Consider the following 18,751-nt stretch of genomic DNA (forward strand, 5'->3'; position numbering starts at 1 on the left):
CACATGACACCTATGCTACTGCTATGTGGTCACAGTACGTGTTGGGGATAACGTGGTTGTCACAGAATGGCAGTCTGCTCAGGAGCAGGGGCAGAGGTAGAATGAAGAGAACAGGTCTTAGCAACCCCACTAGCCCAAGCTTAGCTACCCGTGTGAGGGTGAGGATGGTGGGGTATCTCAGAGGGTTACAGATGGCAATGTAGTGATCGAAGGCCATTATCATGAGGATAGCCGAGTGCATCGCAACACACCCATGAAGGATATACAGCTGGGTGAGGCAGCCAGCCATAGTAATGTCTTTCAAATTGAACCAATATATACTCAGGGCCTTGGACACAACGCAGGAAGGTGTAACGATGTCTGTGAGCGCCAGCATGCAGAGCAGCAGGTACATCGGCTTGCGCAGGGTCTGCTCTTTGCCGACCACAAACAGAACCATGAGATTTCTGAAGAGGCCAGAAATGTAGAACATAGAGAAGGGGATGGAAATCCAGACATGAACAGCCTCCAGGCCAGGGACGCCCGATAGGATGAATGTTAGAGTCAGAGGAGGTGAAGTTGAAAGCTGCCATGAGGTGGTCAAGACATCGATCATGCTCAGAAGTGAGCAAGGCGCCTGTGAAAGAAAAAAAGCAGAGCCAGAAGGTTACATGCTTTATATCAAACAGTACATGAATTATTGGATATTTATTAACCATCTAGAAAAGTGAGTGAGTAGTGCAGTGCCAAATTTTGCAAATGGCACCAGATTATTTAGTGCATGCTCATGTCCAGAGTTCTCAGAGGGAGCTAATCATGCCTAGGGAACAGGCAGAATGTTGGTGGGTAAACTTTGACGTCAATAACTTCAACATGTATGTCCGTTGGGGAGGGAAATGCGTGAACACCTCACACACCTGCATGAGAGGGAGCTGGGCACTACGGCATGGGATACCCTGCTCACAGAGCAAGCAGGGACAGAAACTAAGGAAAACATCTGAATCCAGCAGGCATGGGATGGGGAATTCTACATGTAACACAAGGCCTTAGAACAAGGAACTCCATGTTTCTCTAGCCTCCTCTTATGGTTTATTGTAACATCCTACAGCTGCATATGGATCATGTCATTGTAACATGAAGTCCATTTGCCCCTAAAAAGTCACTGTCACCCTATGGTAGGAAAAATACATGGTGATGAATTGATTCAAACTACAATGTGTGGGAAACCCTTGTTCTCTTTCTGTTTTTTCCCTCTGGGGCAGCTGGCATTGGCCACTGTCAGAAGAGAAGATGCTGGGACTAGATGGACCATTGGTCTTACCCATGATGGCCATTCTGATGTTCTTATATATATGTCTCTTGTATCTCTGATTCTGCTGAGTCCAACTAAATGCACGCCCATCCAATGGCAGAGATGGAACCCAAGAGTAATGACGGGTCCATCTCTCTGCAGAGTTAGTGACTAAGAAAGAATATACATGAAAATGTTACAACTAACCAGTGTCCCTTAAGTGACTTGTGACAGGATGTCAGAGCATGATAGTATTATAGCTGAATGGGTCTACTCAGAGAATCTTAGAATCCTAGATCCCCAAAATTTGGAAGGGACCTCAAGAGGTCATCAAGTCCAGTTCCCTGCCCTCACGTCAGGACCCAGTACCATCTAGACCATCCCTGATGTAATTTCTTTAATTTCTTTTTATATATATATGTGTTAGATACAGTGCTCTTGACAGCTAATTGCTAACTTAGGCTGTGTCTAGACTACATGGCTCCGACGACAGAGCCATGTAGATTAGACAGATAGGCAAAGGCAAATGAAGCCGCGATTTAAATTATCGCGGCTTCATTTACATTTACATGGCTGCTGCGCTGAGCCGACAAAGAGCTGATCAGCTGTTTGTCCGCTCAGCGCGCTAGTCTGGACGCTCCCCTGCTGACATCAAAGCCCTTTGTTGGCAGCCCCGTTATTCCTCGTGGGATGAGGTTTACCGGGGCTGCCGACAAAGGGCTTTGATGTCAGCAGGGAAGCATCCAGACTAGCGCGCTGAGCCAACAAACAGCTGATCAGCTGTTTGTCGGCTCAGCGCGGCAGCCATGTAAATTTAAATGAAGCCGCGATCATTTAAATCGCGGTTTCATTTGCCTTTGCCAAAAAAACAAATCTACATGGCTCCATCGACATAGCCATGTAGTTTAGACATACCCTTATATGCCAAACAAACAAAGGCTAAGTCTAGACTGCACTGCTTTTCCTGGATACCTCTGGTATCCTAGAAAAGCAATGCTGCATCCAAGGAAGGCATCGTTTAAAAAAAAAATTGGAAAAAGCGGATGCGCTCTTTCGCCAACCCTGTAAACCTCATTTTACAAGGAATAAGGGATGTGTCGAAAAATAACTTTTTTTCCAAAATTTGGTGCCATGTAGATGTGCCAAATTTTAGAAAACCCTCTTTCAATAGTAAAGCAGAAAAAGATACACAAAATTTGCATATTGCAAATTGCGTTTCTTTTTCCGAGTTATCCTTGCAGGGTAGACCTAGCCTAAGAAACAAACGAACTAACAGAGGGTATGTCTACACTACCCCGCTAGTTCGAACTAGTGGGGTAGTGTAGACATACCCCAGAGAGTTTCTAACAGCCTAAGTACACACTGGAAACACAATCAAACTCCACACTGAGAGTGTTCACACTGATTGGACGCTGTTTCACATAAAAGGCCACCCAGAACCACTTCAACCAGGGCTTTAGGTCACTAGTTGCTTCCGAGTGCTGGTGCTAGAGCCCTGCAGAGACACACACTTAAAGGGAACCCCCCCCCGGACAGTCATTTCTCTGCTTCTGCTGCCTGCTTACATTTCGCATTCTGGCAACCCTCTCCCTAGGCGCAGGCGCTACAGTCTGGCAACCACACCCCTCAGTGGAGAGGCGTTTCTGGAGGCTCGATGCCAGTTCGGACTGGTGAGACCAGCTGGTCATGGAGCAGTGGGACAACCAGCAGTGGCTCCAAAACTTCCACATGCAGAAGGCCACCTTTTTGGAGCTGTGTACCTGGCTCGCCTCCACCCTCCAGAGACGTGACACCCACCTGCAGCCTGCCATCCCCCTGGAGAAGAGGGTTGCAATCGCCATCTGGAAGCTCACCACCTTCAACAGCTACCGGTTGATGGGCAACCAGTTCAGTGTGGGGAAGTCCACTGTCAGGGCCCTCCTCATGGAGGTAAGGCACTCAGGGGCTACAGTCCCTGCAGGCAAGGGGAGTCCTGGAAAAGGGAAATCCTAGGGAATGGGGGGTTGGAGACTATGGGGGGTGGAATGAGGGTGGGGGAAACCCTTTCTCTTGGGAGTTGTGCCTTCCTGCCCTCACTCAGCCCTGCTGCTGGGGAGGCAGCTTCATAGTGGGTGGCTCCTGGGGTGTTTTAGGGAGGGAAGGGAAGAGGGGGCAGCCACCTCCCAGGGGTCCAGGCACTCCCTCTCTTATTCTCTGTGTTGTGTGTTTGTTTGTGTCCTTCTGCAGGTGGTGAGGGTCATCAACTCGATCCTGCCGTGGAGGATCATCTGCCTGGGAGACCTGGACCTGGTCGTGGCCAGATATGCTGCCCTGGGGTATCCGAACTGTGGTGGAGCGACGGATGGGTCCCACATACCAATCAGCGCAACGGAGCATCAAGCAGCCCAATACATAAATTGCAAGGGTTTCTTCTCAATGGTGCTGCAGGCCCTGGTCAACCACCGTGGACAGTTCACGGACATTTCTGTCGGGTGGTCACGCAGGGCACATGATGCCCATGTCTTCAGGAACTCTAGCCTGAACAGGAATCTGGAGGTGGGCACATTCTTCCCCCGCTGTGAACTAGCGGTTGGGGACATGCAGATGCCATTGTGCATCATGGGGGATGCAGCCTACTCCTTCATGCCGTGGCTAATGAAGCTGTACACCAGCCACCCGGACCCCAGCAGGGACCAATTTAATGCCCACCTCAGCTGGGCTTGAATCCAAGTGGAGTGTGCCTTTGAGCATCTGAAGGCACGGTTCAGGTGCCTGCTGACCCTCCTGGATGTGGGGGAGCACAACATCCCCATGGTGGTCGCAGCATGCTGTGCCCTCCACAACATTGTGGAGAGGAAGGGGGAGGCCTTCCTCCTGGAGTTGGAGGCAGACTCTGGCTGCGAGGGCCAAGCCTTCCAGCAACCATGGACAGCTGCCATCTGACAGGCCCATCAGGCCGGGGTGTGCATCCACGAGGCCCTGAGGAAGAGTTTCTCTCAAGAACCCCAGAAACTCTCCTCAGGGCCTCCCCAATAGGGTCCTCTGGCTTTCAGCCCTATCCCTTCCCTACCACAACCCCTCCCTTCACCCCTTCCCTGACCTGTCAATAAAAACACCTGTGTTGTTTCCAACAAAATGAAGTCTGAATTAATATTACATTAAAAAAGGTGTGCAGGAGGACAGGGCCTCATAACCTGGAGAGGGAGGGGGACAGCTAGATGTGCCACCTCAGGTGCAGGGACTTCATCGGAGGTGGGCATGGGGGGGGGGCTGCAGTGGGGTCAGGGATGGCAGGGGGAGGGGGCATGGGTTTCACTTGGGGAGGGGGCCTGGGCATTGCTTGGGGAGTGAGAAGAGGCATTGCATTGGGCAGAGGGGACATGGGCATAGCAGTGGTGGGCAGGAGGGTAGAAGCCAGGAGCCATGACAGCAGGCTTTTAATTAATTTAATGACATGGACCACCAGTTGAGAACCACAGTTCTTATATCAAGACATTGTGTTTTCATTCATTTATCTTCTTTCATTCTCACTTATTTGCTTGTCTATCCACTCTTCCCAGTGGGATTAGCAGAAGATGCCAGGTAAATTTGGATCTTTCATCCAAAAGTCAGTTTCCAATTAATCCTTAAGTAGGACATATTTTATTTTATTAATTCATCATGGCTGAGAGCCCTTCATATAGCCACACTATTCAATTAAAACACTGGGTTGAGCCATCAGCCTTTGTGAATGATTGAATGAAGACTAAACAGGTACCCTTTGCACACCACATCACTGTACATAGGGTAAAGGAAGTCAACATTGTGTTTCCCCCACCCCCCTTTGGCTATCAGAAAGTGTAGCTTCAGTTCATCAAATGGATAAAGAAACCTGTTCATAAGTGCTTAATGGAAAGCCACCTTCCTTCAGGCTATGTCTATACTGGGGTTTTTCTGGGATATCAGAGGTATCCCAGAAAAACCCTGCTGAGTCCAGGGAACACGTTTGCTCTTCTGCTTTTTTTTTTTTTTTTTTTGCAGAAGTGCAAACATGTTGTTCCGGAAGCCCTGTCTTCCTCATTCTGGGTATGTCTATACTACATGGTTCCATCGACGGAGCCATGTAGATGAGCTTTGTAGACATAGCAAAATGAAGCAGCGATTTAAATAACCGCCACTTCATTTACATCAAAATGGCTGTTGCGCTGTTCTGATCAGCTGTTTGGTGGCACAGTGTGGTAGTCTGGATGCTTGGCGGTCGACATCAAAAGCCTTTGTCGACCGCCCTGTTATGCCTTGTGGGATGAGGTTTACCGGGGCGGTCGATAAAGGATTTTGATGTCAACCGCCGAGTGTCCAGACTACCGTGCTGTGCCACCAAACAGTTGATTGGCATAGCAAGGTCACCATTTTGATGTAAATAAAGCAGCGATTATTTAAATTGCCGCTTCATTTTGCTATGTCTACAAAGCTCGTCTACATGGCTCTGTCGACAGACCCATGTAGTGTAGACATACCCTCCGTGAGAAAGAAGGGATCTTCCAAAAGAGGGGCATTTTCTAAAATTTGGTCCAATAGAGATGGGCTAAATTTCAGAAAATCCTCTTCCAAAAAAAAAATTGGAAAAAGTTACGCAAAATGCAGAGCACATTTTGTGTAGCTTTTTCCAAAAAAAGCGATATCAAGGAAAGACCGAGGGAGAGGATTTGTGGAGCCAGGGGCTGATGGGTGATGAGGAAAAAACTAGGTGCTGTTCAGAGAGAGAGAGAATGGAGGAATGGAGTGAGCAATATTTGGTGATGAAGAGGTAAGAAGGTAGATGGAACTTAGGGTGTGTCTAGACTACAAGCCTCCGTCGATGGAGGCATATAGATTAGACAGATAGGCAAAGGGAAATGAAGCCGCGATTTAAATAATCGCGGCTTCATTTAAATTTACATGGCTGCCGCGCTGAGCCAACAAACAGCTGATCAGCTGTTTGTCAGCTCAGCGCGCTAGTCTGGACCTCCCCTGTCGAAATGAAAGCCTTTTATCGACATCCCCCGTAAGCCTCATCCTACGAGGCATAAGGGAGATGTTGATAAGAGGATTTCAGGTCAGTGTGGAGCGTCCAGACTAGTGTGCTGAGCCGACAAACAGCTGATCAGCTGTTTGTCAGCTCAGCGCGCTAGTCTGGACCTCCCCTGTCGAAATGAAAGCCTTTTATCGACATCCCCCGTAAGCCTCATCCTACGAGGCATAAGGGAGATGTTGATAAGAGGATTTCAGGTCAGTGTGGAGCGTCCAGACTAGTGTGCTGAGCCGACAAACAGCTGATCAGCTGTTTGTCGGCTCAGCGTGGCAGCCATGTAAATTTAAATGAAGCCGCGATCATTTAAATCGCGGCTTCATTTCCCTTTGCCTATCTGTCTAATCTACATGCCTCCATTGACGGAAACATGTAGTCTAGGCACACCCTTAGTGTGGTGGAATTTCGGAGTCTGGGAAACTACTCACTCCTGACTCAGACAGAGCATGGTTGATTAATGCAGAGATGGGCTTTCATGCAGATTTAACATTAGTGACCCCAGGTGAGGACAGGCTGGAGATATATTTTTCCACTTTCTCACGGAGCTCTTTGGTTTTGATCCCATAAACGATGGGGTTGAGCACGGGGGGCAGTAGGTAATAGAGGTTGGCCAAGATAATGTGAACGTGGGGTGCAATAGCCTGACCGAACCGGTGTGTGAGACTGGAGAAGAGGAAAATAGGATAAGAAATGAGTATCACACAAAGGTGGGCCGTGCAGGTGTTGAAGGCTTTCTGGTGGGCTTTCTTGGAGGAGATTCTGAGGACGGCTCTGACGATGAATCTGTAGGACAGGGCGATAAGCGTCAGGTCTGACCCCATGATTACAATCACTGTCACCAAAGCGTACATACTGCTCACTGTGGTGTCCCCACATGACATCTTTGCGACAACGATGTGGTCACAGTACGTATGGGGGATAATGCGGTTGGCACAGAATGGCTGTTGGCTCAGGAGCAGGGGCAGGGGCAAAATTAAGAGGATAGCTCTTAGCAAACACACTAACCCCAGCTTAGCTATCCGGGCATTGGTGAGGATGGTGGTATATCTCAAGGGGTTGCATATGGCAACATAGCGGTCGAAGGCCATTGTCACAAGAATGGCTGAATGCATTGACGCACCCACATTAATGAGGAACATCTGGGTGAGGCAGCCACCCACAGTAATGTCTTGCGAGTTGAACCAAAATATACAGAGGGCCTTCGGTATGAGGGAAGTGGAGGTGGCGATGTCGGTGAGCGCCAGCAGGCAGAGCAGCAGGTACATTGGCTGGTGCAGGGTCTGCTCTTTGCCTATGACAAACAGAAGCATGAGATTTCCCAACAGGCTGCTAATGTAGAACATGGAGAAGGGGATGGAAATCCAGACGTGGGCATCTTGCAGGCCAGGGACGCCCAATAGGATGAATGTGGACGGGTTAGAGGGGGTAAGGTTGAAAGCTGCCATCCGACGGTCAATGTGTTGATCATGCTCAGAAATGCTGAAGGTCTGTGAAGGATGAGAGACAGAGTGAGCAAGTTAGTACGGCAGGTGCATATAGCAATTAGCCAGTTTGAGGGGGTCAGGGGTGAGGAGTGAAGCAGCAACATTTGCACATGGCACCAGATTATTTAGCTCATGATTGTGTCCACAAAAGTCCTCAGAGGGAGCTAACTAAGCTGGAGAACAGGCATCCTGGTAGCAGATAGACTTTGATGTCAGTAATGGAAATATGGCTTCCTGTTGGTGGGAAAAGCTTGTCTAACCCACACACCTAAGCTCCGTCCTAACTGCATCATTTTTGCAGACGAGGAAATGCAAATGAGGTGCTCATTAGCATTTCTTGTGCTTTCATTTGCATATTCTCCTACGATCCTTTTTGTGGAAGAGGTTTTTGCTAAAAAAAAAACGCAGTGTAGACGGGGCTGTTTTGTGCCATGTTTTTGTGCAAGAACCCTTATTCCTCAAAAAATGAGGACTAGAATTAAAAGATCCTGTCATTGATTCAGAGCCCTCTGGATTGGTTGGTGTACGGGTCAAAACAAGCCACGTGTGTTCTAATGTGACCCTGTAGCTATCCTCCGCTAGGAAAAAAGAATGCAGTTGATGTTTACACAGACAGGGGCTGTTGTGGAGACCACAATGACCCTGAGGAAGATTTGGGGGCACGAAGGGATAATTAGCTGCACATGAGCACCCAGTGTGATCCTGTGGCCGAAAGACCAAAGTGATCTTTAGATGATAATGAGAGAAAACTCAAAGAGAGGTAAACGTTATATGGCGTCTGTATTTCGCACTGGTGTGAGTGCTGCTGGAGTACTTCATTCGGTTATGGGGTCTACAATTAAAGATGGATGTTGCCACATGGAAGTCAGAAATAAGAATTATTAAGAACATAAGAACAGACAGACTGAGTCAGACCAAAGGTCCATCCAACCCAGTGTCCTGTCTCCTGACGGTGGCCAATGCCAGGTACCTCAGAGGGAGCAAACAGAACAGGAAATCCTCACATGATCCCTCTTCTGCCATCCATTTCCAGCCTCCGATAAACCCAGACTAGCGACACCATCCTCGCTGGCAAGCATTAATGGACCTAACCTCCAGGAATCTATCTAGTTCGTTTTTTAACCCTGTTACAGTCCTGGTCTTCACACCATCCTCTGACATTAAGGCTGTGTCTACACTGGGCCACTTATTCCGGAAAATCAGCCGCTTTTCTGGAATAAGCTGCGAGCTGTCTACACTGGCCCTTGAATTTCCGGAAAAGCAATGACGCTCTACTGTACAAAATCAGCCGCTATTCCGGAAAAACTATTCTGCTCCCGCTCGGGCATAAGTCCTTATTCCGGAACACTGTTCCGGAAAAGGGCCAGTGTAGACAGCCCAGTAGTCTTTTCCGGAAAAAAGCCCTGATCGTGAAAATGGCGATCGGGGCTCTTTTCCGGAAAAGCGTGTCTACATTGGCCACAGACGCTTTTCCGGAAAAAGGGCTTTTCCGGAAAAGCAGCCTGCCAATGTAGACGCTCCTTTTCCAGAAAAACTGAAAACGGAATAGTATTCCGTTTTAAGCAGTTCTGGAAATTCATGCCAGTGTAGACACAGCCTAAAAGATTAGAAAACCTGCTTTATAATGATAGACCCAGACAGCTCAGTCGATTTACTTTAACAAAGATGCCTAAGCATCATAGCCATTAACTACATCTATGTGTAACTGATATTTAATAATCAGTGTTTCAGCCTAACATGAAGTGTAACACAATCCAGAGCTTGGAAGTTTAAGTGAAAGTATTTCTGACTGGAAATAAGGCACGTATTTTTAAAACGGTGAGAGTAATTACACATCAGGAAAATTTTCCGAGGGTCTGTCTGACCAGGCACTGTGTGAACCAATGCTAAACAGGCTTCAGACAAAATAACCACTAGGTCCTAGGTGGAGGACTGTCCTGTTCTTGTCCAAACTCCGAGGTTGTGTCTAGACTGGCCTGTTTTTCCGGAAAATCAGCCTCTTTTGCGGAAAAACTTGCCAGCTGTCTACACTGGCCGCTTGAATTTCCGCAAAAGCACTGACTTCCTACTGTAAGAAATCAGTGCTTCTTGTGGAAATACTGTGCTGCTCCCATTCGGGCAAAAGTCCCTTTTGCGCAAAACTTTTGCACAAGAGGGCCAGTGTAGACAGCTGAGATTTGTTTTGTGCAAAAAAGCCCCGATCGCAAACATGGCGATCGGGGCTTTTTGTGGAAAAGTGCATCTAGATTGGCCACGGACGCTCTGTTCCAAAAATGCTTTTAACGGAAAACTTTTCCGTTAAAAGCATTTGTGGAAAATCATGCCAGTCTAGATGTAGCCCGAGTCTTATTGCATAAAATGGAGCTTTTACTATAACTGTGTCATAATAACAGCACTTTGAAGAGCAGTGCCACAGAACAATCAATGATACTTTTCTCCAGTGAAATGTCTGAAGGTAAAAAACAACATTTGAAACCGAACTGAATAAGATGCACTGTGAGTGCATCTACCCTGCACCTCTAGCTCAAAATAAGCTACGCAATGTGAGCTATGTAAATGTGCACCCAGCTTCTGGACCCAGAACACCCAATACTGGCCACTTGGCCATGTACGTCTACCCAGAATGTCCAGCCCTGCCACACAGTGATACCCCTCACCTAGAAACAAAACCAGTGCCAGGATTCACAGCGACAGCTCACAGAAATACCTCCTCAGACTTGGCTAAGCGCAGTGTCTACCTGCACTGGAGAACTGGGGGAGATCAGCCTGAACAATCTATGTGGGAAAAGCTTCCAAGGGGGAGCCGAGTTAGTTGGTAACTGGAAAAACGTAAACAACAACGAATAGTTTAGCAGCACCACAAAACACAGAGATGGTGTCCTGTGCTTTTGTGGGAACAGCCCACTTCTTCAGATGTGCTCAGGGAACCATAGCAGCGGCTCAGCCGGGGCAGGGAAAGAGAGAGGGACAGACACCATGGGTGGCAGGACGAGATGTGGAAACTAAGAGGAGCCAGTAGGAGTAATTCTTGCTCAAAATGACGCAAAGCTTGAACGTAGCACACAGGGCCAGCCAACAGCATTTTAGCACCTGAGGTGGGGAGTTCAAATGACGCCCCCATGCCTCCTCACTCAGGCCAAAACTTTGAACGATCTCAATTCTGCCTCCTTTCTGTTCTGCTCCTCTCATGGTCCTGCTCTGCTACCTACCCCAATGAAGGAGAACTAACAGCAGCAGACACAATTTTCCACACTCTGGGTCCTAGTGGCATCCCCGCCACAATTTGGCACCTGAGGCGGTCATCTCAGTCCGCCTCATGGTAAGGCCAGCCCTGGTAGTGCAGCCACTGAGAAAAACAAACGGGCCTTCTGAATGTTGGTTTCTGTGTTGGCACTTGCTGACAATGTTGTGAGGCTGCAGAGGGGATGCCCCCGGGAGGGGACGCTCATAGAGGAGGGTGTCTGAGACAGCCCACTACCATGTGGTCCACGTTACATGGCAGTCTAAGATACACCCCTCAATACACCTCTGCAGTTGGTGCATGAGGCAGGCAGTCCGTTCCCTCATTCGCCCTCTCTCAGGACTGTGCACCACTGAGATCTGGATAGTGTGTGCCCTGCAGTCTCACCTCCGCCCTTCCTCACACGATGGACATTCCTGAGCCTCCCCTGGAGAGATTTCCAACACCCCCTGACTCCGGCAGTGCCAGAAATGGGCTTTTATTTTCACTGCCCTTTGGTGTGTGTCATCCTCTCCAGAGCAAAGGATGCCAGGACTCAGAGGGTATGTCTAGACTACATGGCTCCGTCGACGGAACCATGTAGATTTGTTTTTTTGGCAAAGGCAAATGAAGCCGTGATTTAAATGATCGCGGCTTCATTTAAATTTACATGGCTGCCGCGCTGAGCCGACAAACAGCTGATCAGCTGTTTGTCCGCTCAGCGCGCTAGTCTGGACGCTCCCCTGCCGACATCAAAGCCCTTTGTCGGCAGCCCCGGTAAACCTCATTCCACGAGGAATAACGGGGCTGCCGACAAAGGGCTTTGATGTCAACCACAGAGCGTCCAGACTAGCGCGCTGAGCGGACAAACAGCTGATCAGTGCGGCAGCCATGTAAATTTAAATGAAGCTGCGATCATTTAAATCGCGGCTTCATTTGCCTTTGCCTACAACCCTAATCTACACGGCTCCATTGATGGAGCCATGTAGTCTAGACACAGCCAGAGAGAGCAGCCCCTCTCCTGCTCTAAAAGAAACTGTTTTGATTATTCAGAGCCCCTACGCCTGTGAGTGTGAGATGTCAGCAACTCTCCTGTCAGTTTTTTGATCCAAATGATCTCATTTGCCCTTCGAGGCCAGAGGACGATGCCAGATGAAGTCACTGGAGGCTTGTGACCAGTAAATCCAGCCCTTTATTTAAATCCCTGTATGTGGATTTAGAGTGAACCCCTTATCGTGTTCAGATCTTTGTCATTGATCTCCATGAGACCAGATTCACCCTTAGGCTGTGTCTAGACTGGCAAGTTTTTCAGCAAAAACAACTGCTTTTGCGCAAAAACTTGCCAGCTGTCAACACTGGCTGCTTGATTTTGTGCAAAAGCACTGAATCAGTGCTTCTTGTGCAAATACTATGCTGCTCCCGTTCGGGCAAAAGCCTTTTTCCAGAAATGCTTTTGTGCAAAAGGGCCAGTGTAGACAGCTGAAAACTGTTTTGCGCAAAAAAGCCCCGATGGTGAAAATGGCGATCAGGGCTTTCTAGCACAAAACCGCATCTAGATTGGCATGGATGCTTTTCCGCAAAAAGTGCTTTTGTGGAAAACCGTCCGTGCCAATCTAGATGCTCTTTTCCACATTTATGGAAAATCATGCCAGTCTAGACGTAGCCATTGGGTTTAATTTTTGGCTCTGAGCTGCGGAAATCCCAGCCTGGGGCCTACTACTATCGACAGTCCTGTTCTGTTTGGGGGCTGGATGGGAGTGAAGAAAATCCCCAATGTATGTACGGTTCTGAGACCAGGTGTGAAATTTGGGGGTTTCAAAACATATGGGCCCTGATTTATGAGAGGCTGAGGGATTAGGGTTTATTTAGTCTGCAGAAGAGAAGAGCGAGGGGGGATTTGAGAGCAGCCTTCAACTCCCTGAAAGGAGGTTCCAAAGAGGATGGAGAGAAGCTGGTCTCAGTGGTGACATGGCAGAACAAGGAGCAATGGACTCATAAGAACATAATAACGGCTGTACTGGGTCAGACCAAAGGTCCATCTAGCCCAGTATCCTGTCTACCGACAGTGGCCAACACCAGGTGCCCCAGAGAGGGTGGACTGAAGACAATGATCAAGCAATTTGTCTCCTGCCATCCCTCTCCAGCCTCTGACAAACAGAGGCCAAGGACACCATTTTATCCCCTGGCTAATAGCCTTTTATGGACCTAACCTCCATGAAATTATCTAGCTTCTCTTTAAACGCTATTATAGTCCTAGCCTTCACAGCCTCCTCTGGCAAGGAGTTCCACAGGTTGACTACACGCTGTGTGAAGAACTTTCGTTTAATAGTTTTAAACATGCTACCCATTAATTTCGTTTGGTGTCCTCTAGTTCTTCTATTTAGGGAACTAATAAATAACTTTTCTTTATCAGCCCTCTACACACCACTCAGGTTACAGTGGGAGAGGTCTAGGTTCGATATTAGGACAAGCTATTTCCCTAGGAAGGTGGGGAAGCACTGGGATGGATTCCCTAGGGAGGGGGTGGAATCTCCATCCCTAGAGGTTTTTATGTCCTCCTTGACAAAGCCCTGGCTGGGACGATTTAGTTGGGGTTGGTCCTGCTTTCATAGACTCATAGACTCCCAGGGCTGGAAGAGACCTTAGGAGGTCATCAAGTCCAGTCCCTGCCCAAAGCAGGAGCTATGGGCAGGAGGTTGGACTTGATGACTCCTGGGGTCTCTCCCAGCCCTATGGTTCTATAACTGTGTTGTCAGGGAGGCCAGATGAACTTGGAGTGACCCCAGGATGGCAGAATGAGAGAGCACACTTTAGCCAGCATCGGACCCAATCCTGTGGTAACACAGAGACCCACTGCAGAGGCTCTGGCTGTGTCACCTACCAGTTCGGCGCTATTCCTGACGTGGAAAACTCAAGTGAACTGCAGGGGGAAAATATCCCCCTCACAGACCCACCCAAAATGGAAGCCACAGAGATACACAAACATTTGTGGTTCCGTTTTTATCGGCAGTTCCTGAAAAAAAATAACAAAACCCAACCCTAAGCAATTCATGTCCCTGTCCTGGTGAAGTCCTGTCCCAGTGGTTCTTGACTTGAACCCCGGACCACTTCCTGAGCTCTTTGCACTAACGCAAATTCAGAAAGAGGCAACTCACTGAAATCCCGCGCAGGAGAGAGAGGAAATCTCCTCAGGAAGGCAGAACTCACAGGATCAGCATCTGAATCTCATAGGTGTGACACTCCCCTTGCTGGACAGCCACGTTTTATGATTCCCTTGCCCAGTCCTTGTGGACTCTCGGGTTGGCAGCACTCCCAGACAATTCCCTGCACTCAGAGCGGGATAAGCAGAAATTAGACCCTGGAGGAATGCAACCTCGGAGTCTCCCCTGGGAGCGAAGAAATGATCTGCTGATACCAGGGGCTCATATTGTCAGAGCAAACTGAGTTTCAAAGTCTGGTCAGCCTCGCCAGTCACAGTGGGGTTTCCCTCCTCCCTTTCTGCCCCATGCATGGTCCTGCTATCTGCAGTATGTATGGGAATGCTGCCACACAATACAAGAACAAACATTGGTTTTAATTGATTGAATCCTTTTACTGCTGCTCACGGGCCATGTCCTTGTAATACAGAATCCTGGAACCTAGAACTGGAAGGGACCTCCAGAGGTCATCGAGTCCAGTCCCCTGCCCTCATGGCAGGACCAAGCACCATCTAGATCATCCCTGATAGATGTCTATCCAACTTGCTCTTCAATATCTCCAGAGATGGAAATTCCACAACCTCCCTAGGTGATTTATTCCAGTGCTTAACAACCCTGACAGGTAGGAAGTTTGTCCTAATATCCAGGACTTGACAAATCCACTCGCCCACTCGCCCGTGGTGAGTAGATTTTGGCAGCTGGTGAGCTGTGATGGGGTGAAGCTGCCCCACGGCGGCGAGGGCAGCCTGCCCTTCAACAACACCGACCCCCATGCTGCATGGCCAGTGCGGCGTTCTGACAGCATTCTGCGTCGCTTGCTCCCGGGTAGGACGCAACCCGGGACGAGGCTCCTTAGTGTCTCCGCTCTGGGCTGCTTCCTACTTCCACTTCTCTTTTCACATCCTTTGCCCCCACGCTCTGCTCTCTGTTCCACTCCCCGTCTCCCTCCTGCCTTCTCTGACCTCCTCCAACTCCCGTCCCCCTCTTCTCTCTTCCTCTCTCACCCTTCACTCCTCCGTCCACCGCTATCTTCTAGCTCACTCCTCTGTCCTCCTCTCTCCCTCCATTATTCTCCTCCTTCTCCTCTCCCCTCTGCCTCCCTCCTCTCTTCCGCTCTCCTATGCTCCCTGTTTGAATGCGGTGCTCTCTTGCGCCAGCGCCTCTCCCCCTGATGTCAGGGACGCACACACACTCTGGCTCTGCCCCAGTGAAGCACGGGGGTCGGTGCCATTGAAGTGCGGGGCGGGTTGTCCTTGCTGCTGTGGGGCGGCCCCACCCCATCACAGAAGCAAACATGCCATCCTGGTCGTCCATCCTGCGCGGTGGGGGTCATGTGGTGGGGGTGGCGAGTCCCTTTTTTGTCTGGCGAGTAGGGCTTTCTATAATTTGTTGAGCCCTGCTAATATCCAACCTAAACCTTCCCTGCTGCAGTTTAAGCCCATTGTGTCTTGTCCTATCCTCAAAGGCCAAGGAGAACAATTTTTGCCTTCCTCCTTCTAACACCCTTTTAGATACTTCAAAACTACTCTCATGTCACCTCTCAGTCTTCTCTTTTCTAAACTAAACAACCCAGTTCTTCCAGTCTTCCCTCATAGCTCATGTTTTCTAGAACTTCAGTAATGTTTGTTACTCTTCTCTGGACCTTCTTCAATTTTTCCACATCTTTCTTGAAAAGTGGTGCCAGAACAGGACACAATACTCCAGTTGAGGACTAATCAATGCAGAGTAGAGTAGAAGAATGATTTCTCGTGTCTTGCTCACAACACTCCTGTTCATGCATCCCAGAATCATGTTTGCCTCTCATATGAAGTGCATTTGCCTCTAAACGTTACTGCCACCCTCTGGGTTTCAGCACCAGCAGAATTTGCCAGTATCCTTTCGTGAGGTACGAAGTGGCAATTCCCAACTGTTGTAATAGTTCCTCTGCTTCTTGCTTCAGGGAAGCATCAAATGTCAATGCTGTGTTGCTTTTTCCAGAATCAAGGCAGAATTGGGTTGTGCTGTCCTACACCTGCACTAGTACCATGGGACTTCTTCTCCACTCATTGTATGATTCCCTCACCACTCCCAGGGCCTACCTGAGTTCATCTCACATGACAGGCCACATTTTACAGGGAAACAGCTGGGGTGTTTCCCTAATCTCTTGCCTGGGACAGTGATGGGTCTAGTCGCTGGGACTCCTGTGGGATTGTCATTTGATGTACTGAAATACACCTGAGCCCGGTTCCCTGCACTCCTGGGTACCCCTCAGCTCTGTCGTCCTAGCCAGGCCCTCTGGCCACCTCCAACATTGCCTCAGAAATATGTTCACAGCCTTTTGCAATATGAGATAGACAATGAGATCAGCTTAGCTCTAGGATGGCCCAGTTAAAGGGCCTTGCCTGAGAACCCAAATGCACAGCCCCAATGGGATCAGAACCCCAGATACAGCTCATAGACTCATAGACTTTAAGGTCAGAAGGGACCATTATGATCATCTAGTCTGACCCCCTGCACAGTGCAGGCCACAGAATCTCACCCACACCTCTTAGAATAATCCTCTCACCTAGATCTCAGATATTGAAGCCTTCAAATACTTTGAAGGCCCCAAGATGCAGAGAATCCTCCAGCTGTGGTCTGTGCCCCATGCTATAGAGGAAGGCGAAAAACCTCCAGGGCCTCTGCCAATCTACCCTGGAGGAAAATTCCTTCCCAACCCCAAATATGGCGATCACCTAAACCCTGAGCATGTGGGCAAGACTCACCAGCCAGACACCCAGAAAGTTCTCTAGAGTAACTCCTATCATCCCTCCATTGACCTATTTACCTCTGATAATGAATAGTCACTTAGGGTATGTCTACACTACCCCGCTAGTTCGAACTAGCGGGGTAATGTATGCATACCGCACTTGCTAATGAAGCCTGGGATTTGAATTTCCCGGGCTTCATTAGCATAAGCGGGGAGCCGCCATTTTTAAATCCCCGCTGCTTCGAACCCCGTGTAGCGCGGCTACACGGGGCTCGAACTAGGTAGTTCGGACTAGGGTACCTATTCCGAACTACCTAGTTCGAGCCCCGTGTAGCCGCGCTACACGGGGTTCGAAGCAGAGGGGATTTAAAAATGGCGGCTCCCCGCTTATGCTAATGAAGCCCGGGAAATTCAAATCCCGGGCTTCATTAGCAAGTGCGGTATGCATACATTACCCCGCTAGTTCGAACTAGCGGGGTAGTGTAGACATACCCCCAGTTACCAAGATCATGTTATCTCAAACCATCCCCTTATCATAGAATCATAGAACTGGAAGAGACCTCAGGAGTCATTGAGTCCAGCCCCCTGCCCAAAGCAGGACCAACCACAACTAAACCATCCCAGCCAGGGCTTTGTCAAGCTGGGACTTAAAATCCTCTAGGGATGGAGACTCCACTACTTCCCTAGTGAACCCATCCCAGTGCTTCCCTACCCGTCTAGGGAAATAGTTTTTCCTAATATCCAACCTAGACCTGCCCCACTGCAACTTGAGACCATTGCTCCTTGTTCTGCCATCTGCCCACACTGGGAACAGCCTCTCTCCATCCTCTTTGGAACCCCCCTTCAGGAAGTTGAAGGCTGCTCTCAAATCCCCCCTCACTCTTCTCTTCTGCAGACTAAACAAGCCCAAATCCCTCAGATGCTCCTCCCAAGTCATATACTCCAGCCCCTCATCATTTCTGTTATCACTGGATCTGAACAAGAGCAGCCACGTGATTTAAATGATCGTCCTAGAGGTGATTGTAGATAACTATTTTGTCTAAGTAGGCCATGGAATACTGCTTCCGGAGTCTTGGAGGATAGTCCATCAGGAGCTAAAAGGTTCCGGGACTCAAGGAGGCTGAATGGCATCTGGGTGAAGTGATATAAAGCAGTCAGAGTGGAGAGTGCTGTCTTCTGCCAGGAACGGTAATCCAAGGCAATATTTTGTGAGGACATGGGTTGAGGTGTGCTGGGCTGTTCCAAGATGGTTGAAGAGCTCATTGATACAGGGAACCGGTTAAGCATTGAACTTTGCAATCTTATTTTCCTTTCAGCAATCTGTAAGGAATTGGAATGTTTCATTGGGCTTCAGGACTAGCACAAAGGGACTGTGGCACTCGCCCTATGACAACTATGCAAGCTCCAACATTTTCCCCTGATGGGTGTGTGTGTGTGAGACAGAGCAGAGCACGTGTCCATTGGAACAAGACTGGGCCTAGAACAAGCCATGGCATAGTGGATGCACCAGACAGCTGCCTCTCCTCAGCCTCTCCTCATAGGTCATGTTCTCCAGCCCCCTAATCATTTTGGTCGCCCTCCACTGGACCCTCTCCAATGCATCCACATCCTTTCTATAGTGGGGGGCCCAGAACTGGATGCAATACTCCAGATGTGGCCTCACCAGTGTTGAATAAAGGGAAATAATCACTCCTCTGCATCTGCTGGAAATGGGGGCAGGGGTGCGGGAAGGGAAAACAGGAGCTGGTGTTGGGGTGAGCTGGCTTAAAAGTAGGTTCCCCCAGCACCATCTCCATGGTGCCACTTACCCCCATCCCCCACTGATG

The 18,751-nt window shown here is 49.1% G+C and overlaps 1 protein-coding gene across 1 annotated transcript; it reads right to left on the reverse strand.

The window, feature by feature from the left end:
* Positions 1 to 6,769: 6,769 nt before the first annotated feature.
* Positions 6,770 to 7,771, reverse strand: LOC102449388 (olfactory receptor 52N4-like). Its single transcript, XM_006130078.2, has one exon. It carries the CDS (start codon positions 7,739 to 7,741, stop codon positions 6,770 to 6,772), a length of 972 nt encoding a protein of 323 aa, XP_006130140.1. The 5' UTR covers positions 7,742 to 7,771.
* Positions 7,772 to 18,751: the final 10,980 nt, after the last annotated feature.

Source organism: Pelodiscus sinensis, chromosome 1 (genome assembly GCF_049634645.1).
Source record: "Pelodiscus sinensis isolate JC-2024 chromosome 1, ASM4963464v1, whole genome shotgun sequence".
In the NCBI taxonomy this organism is placed as follows: Eukaryota; Metazoa; Chordata; order Testudines; family Trionychidae; genus Pelodiscus; species Pelodiscus sinensis.

Coding starts and splice junctions, on each gene's coding strand:
- LOC102449388 (XM_006130078.2), bottom strand. CDS start 7,741: ATGGCAGCTTTCAACCTTACCCCCTCTAACCCGTCCACATTCATCCTA.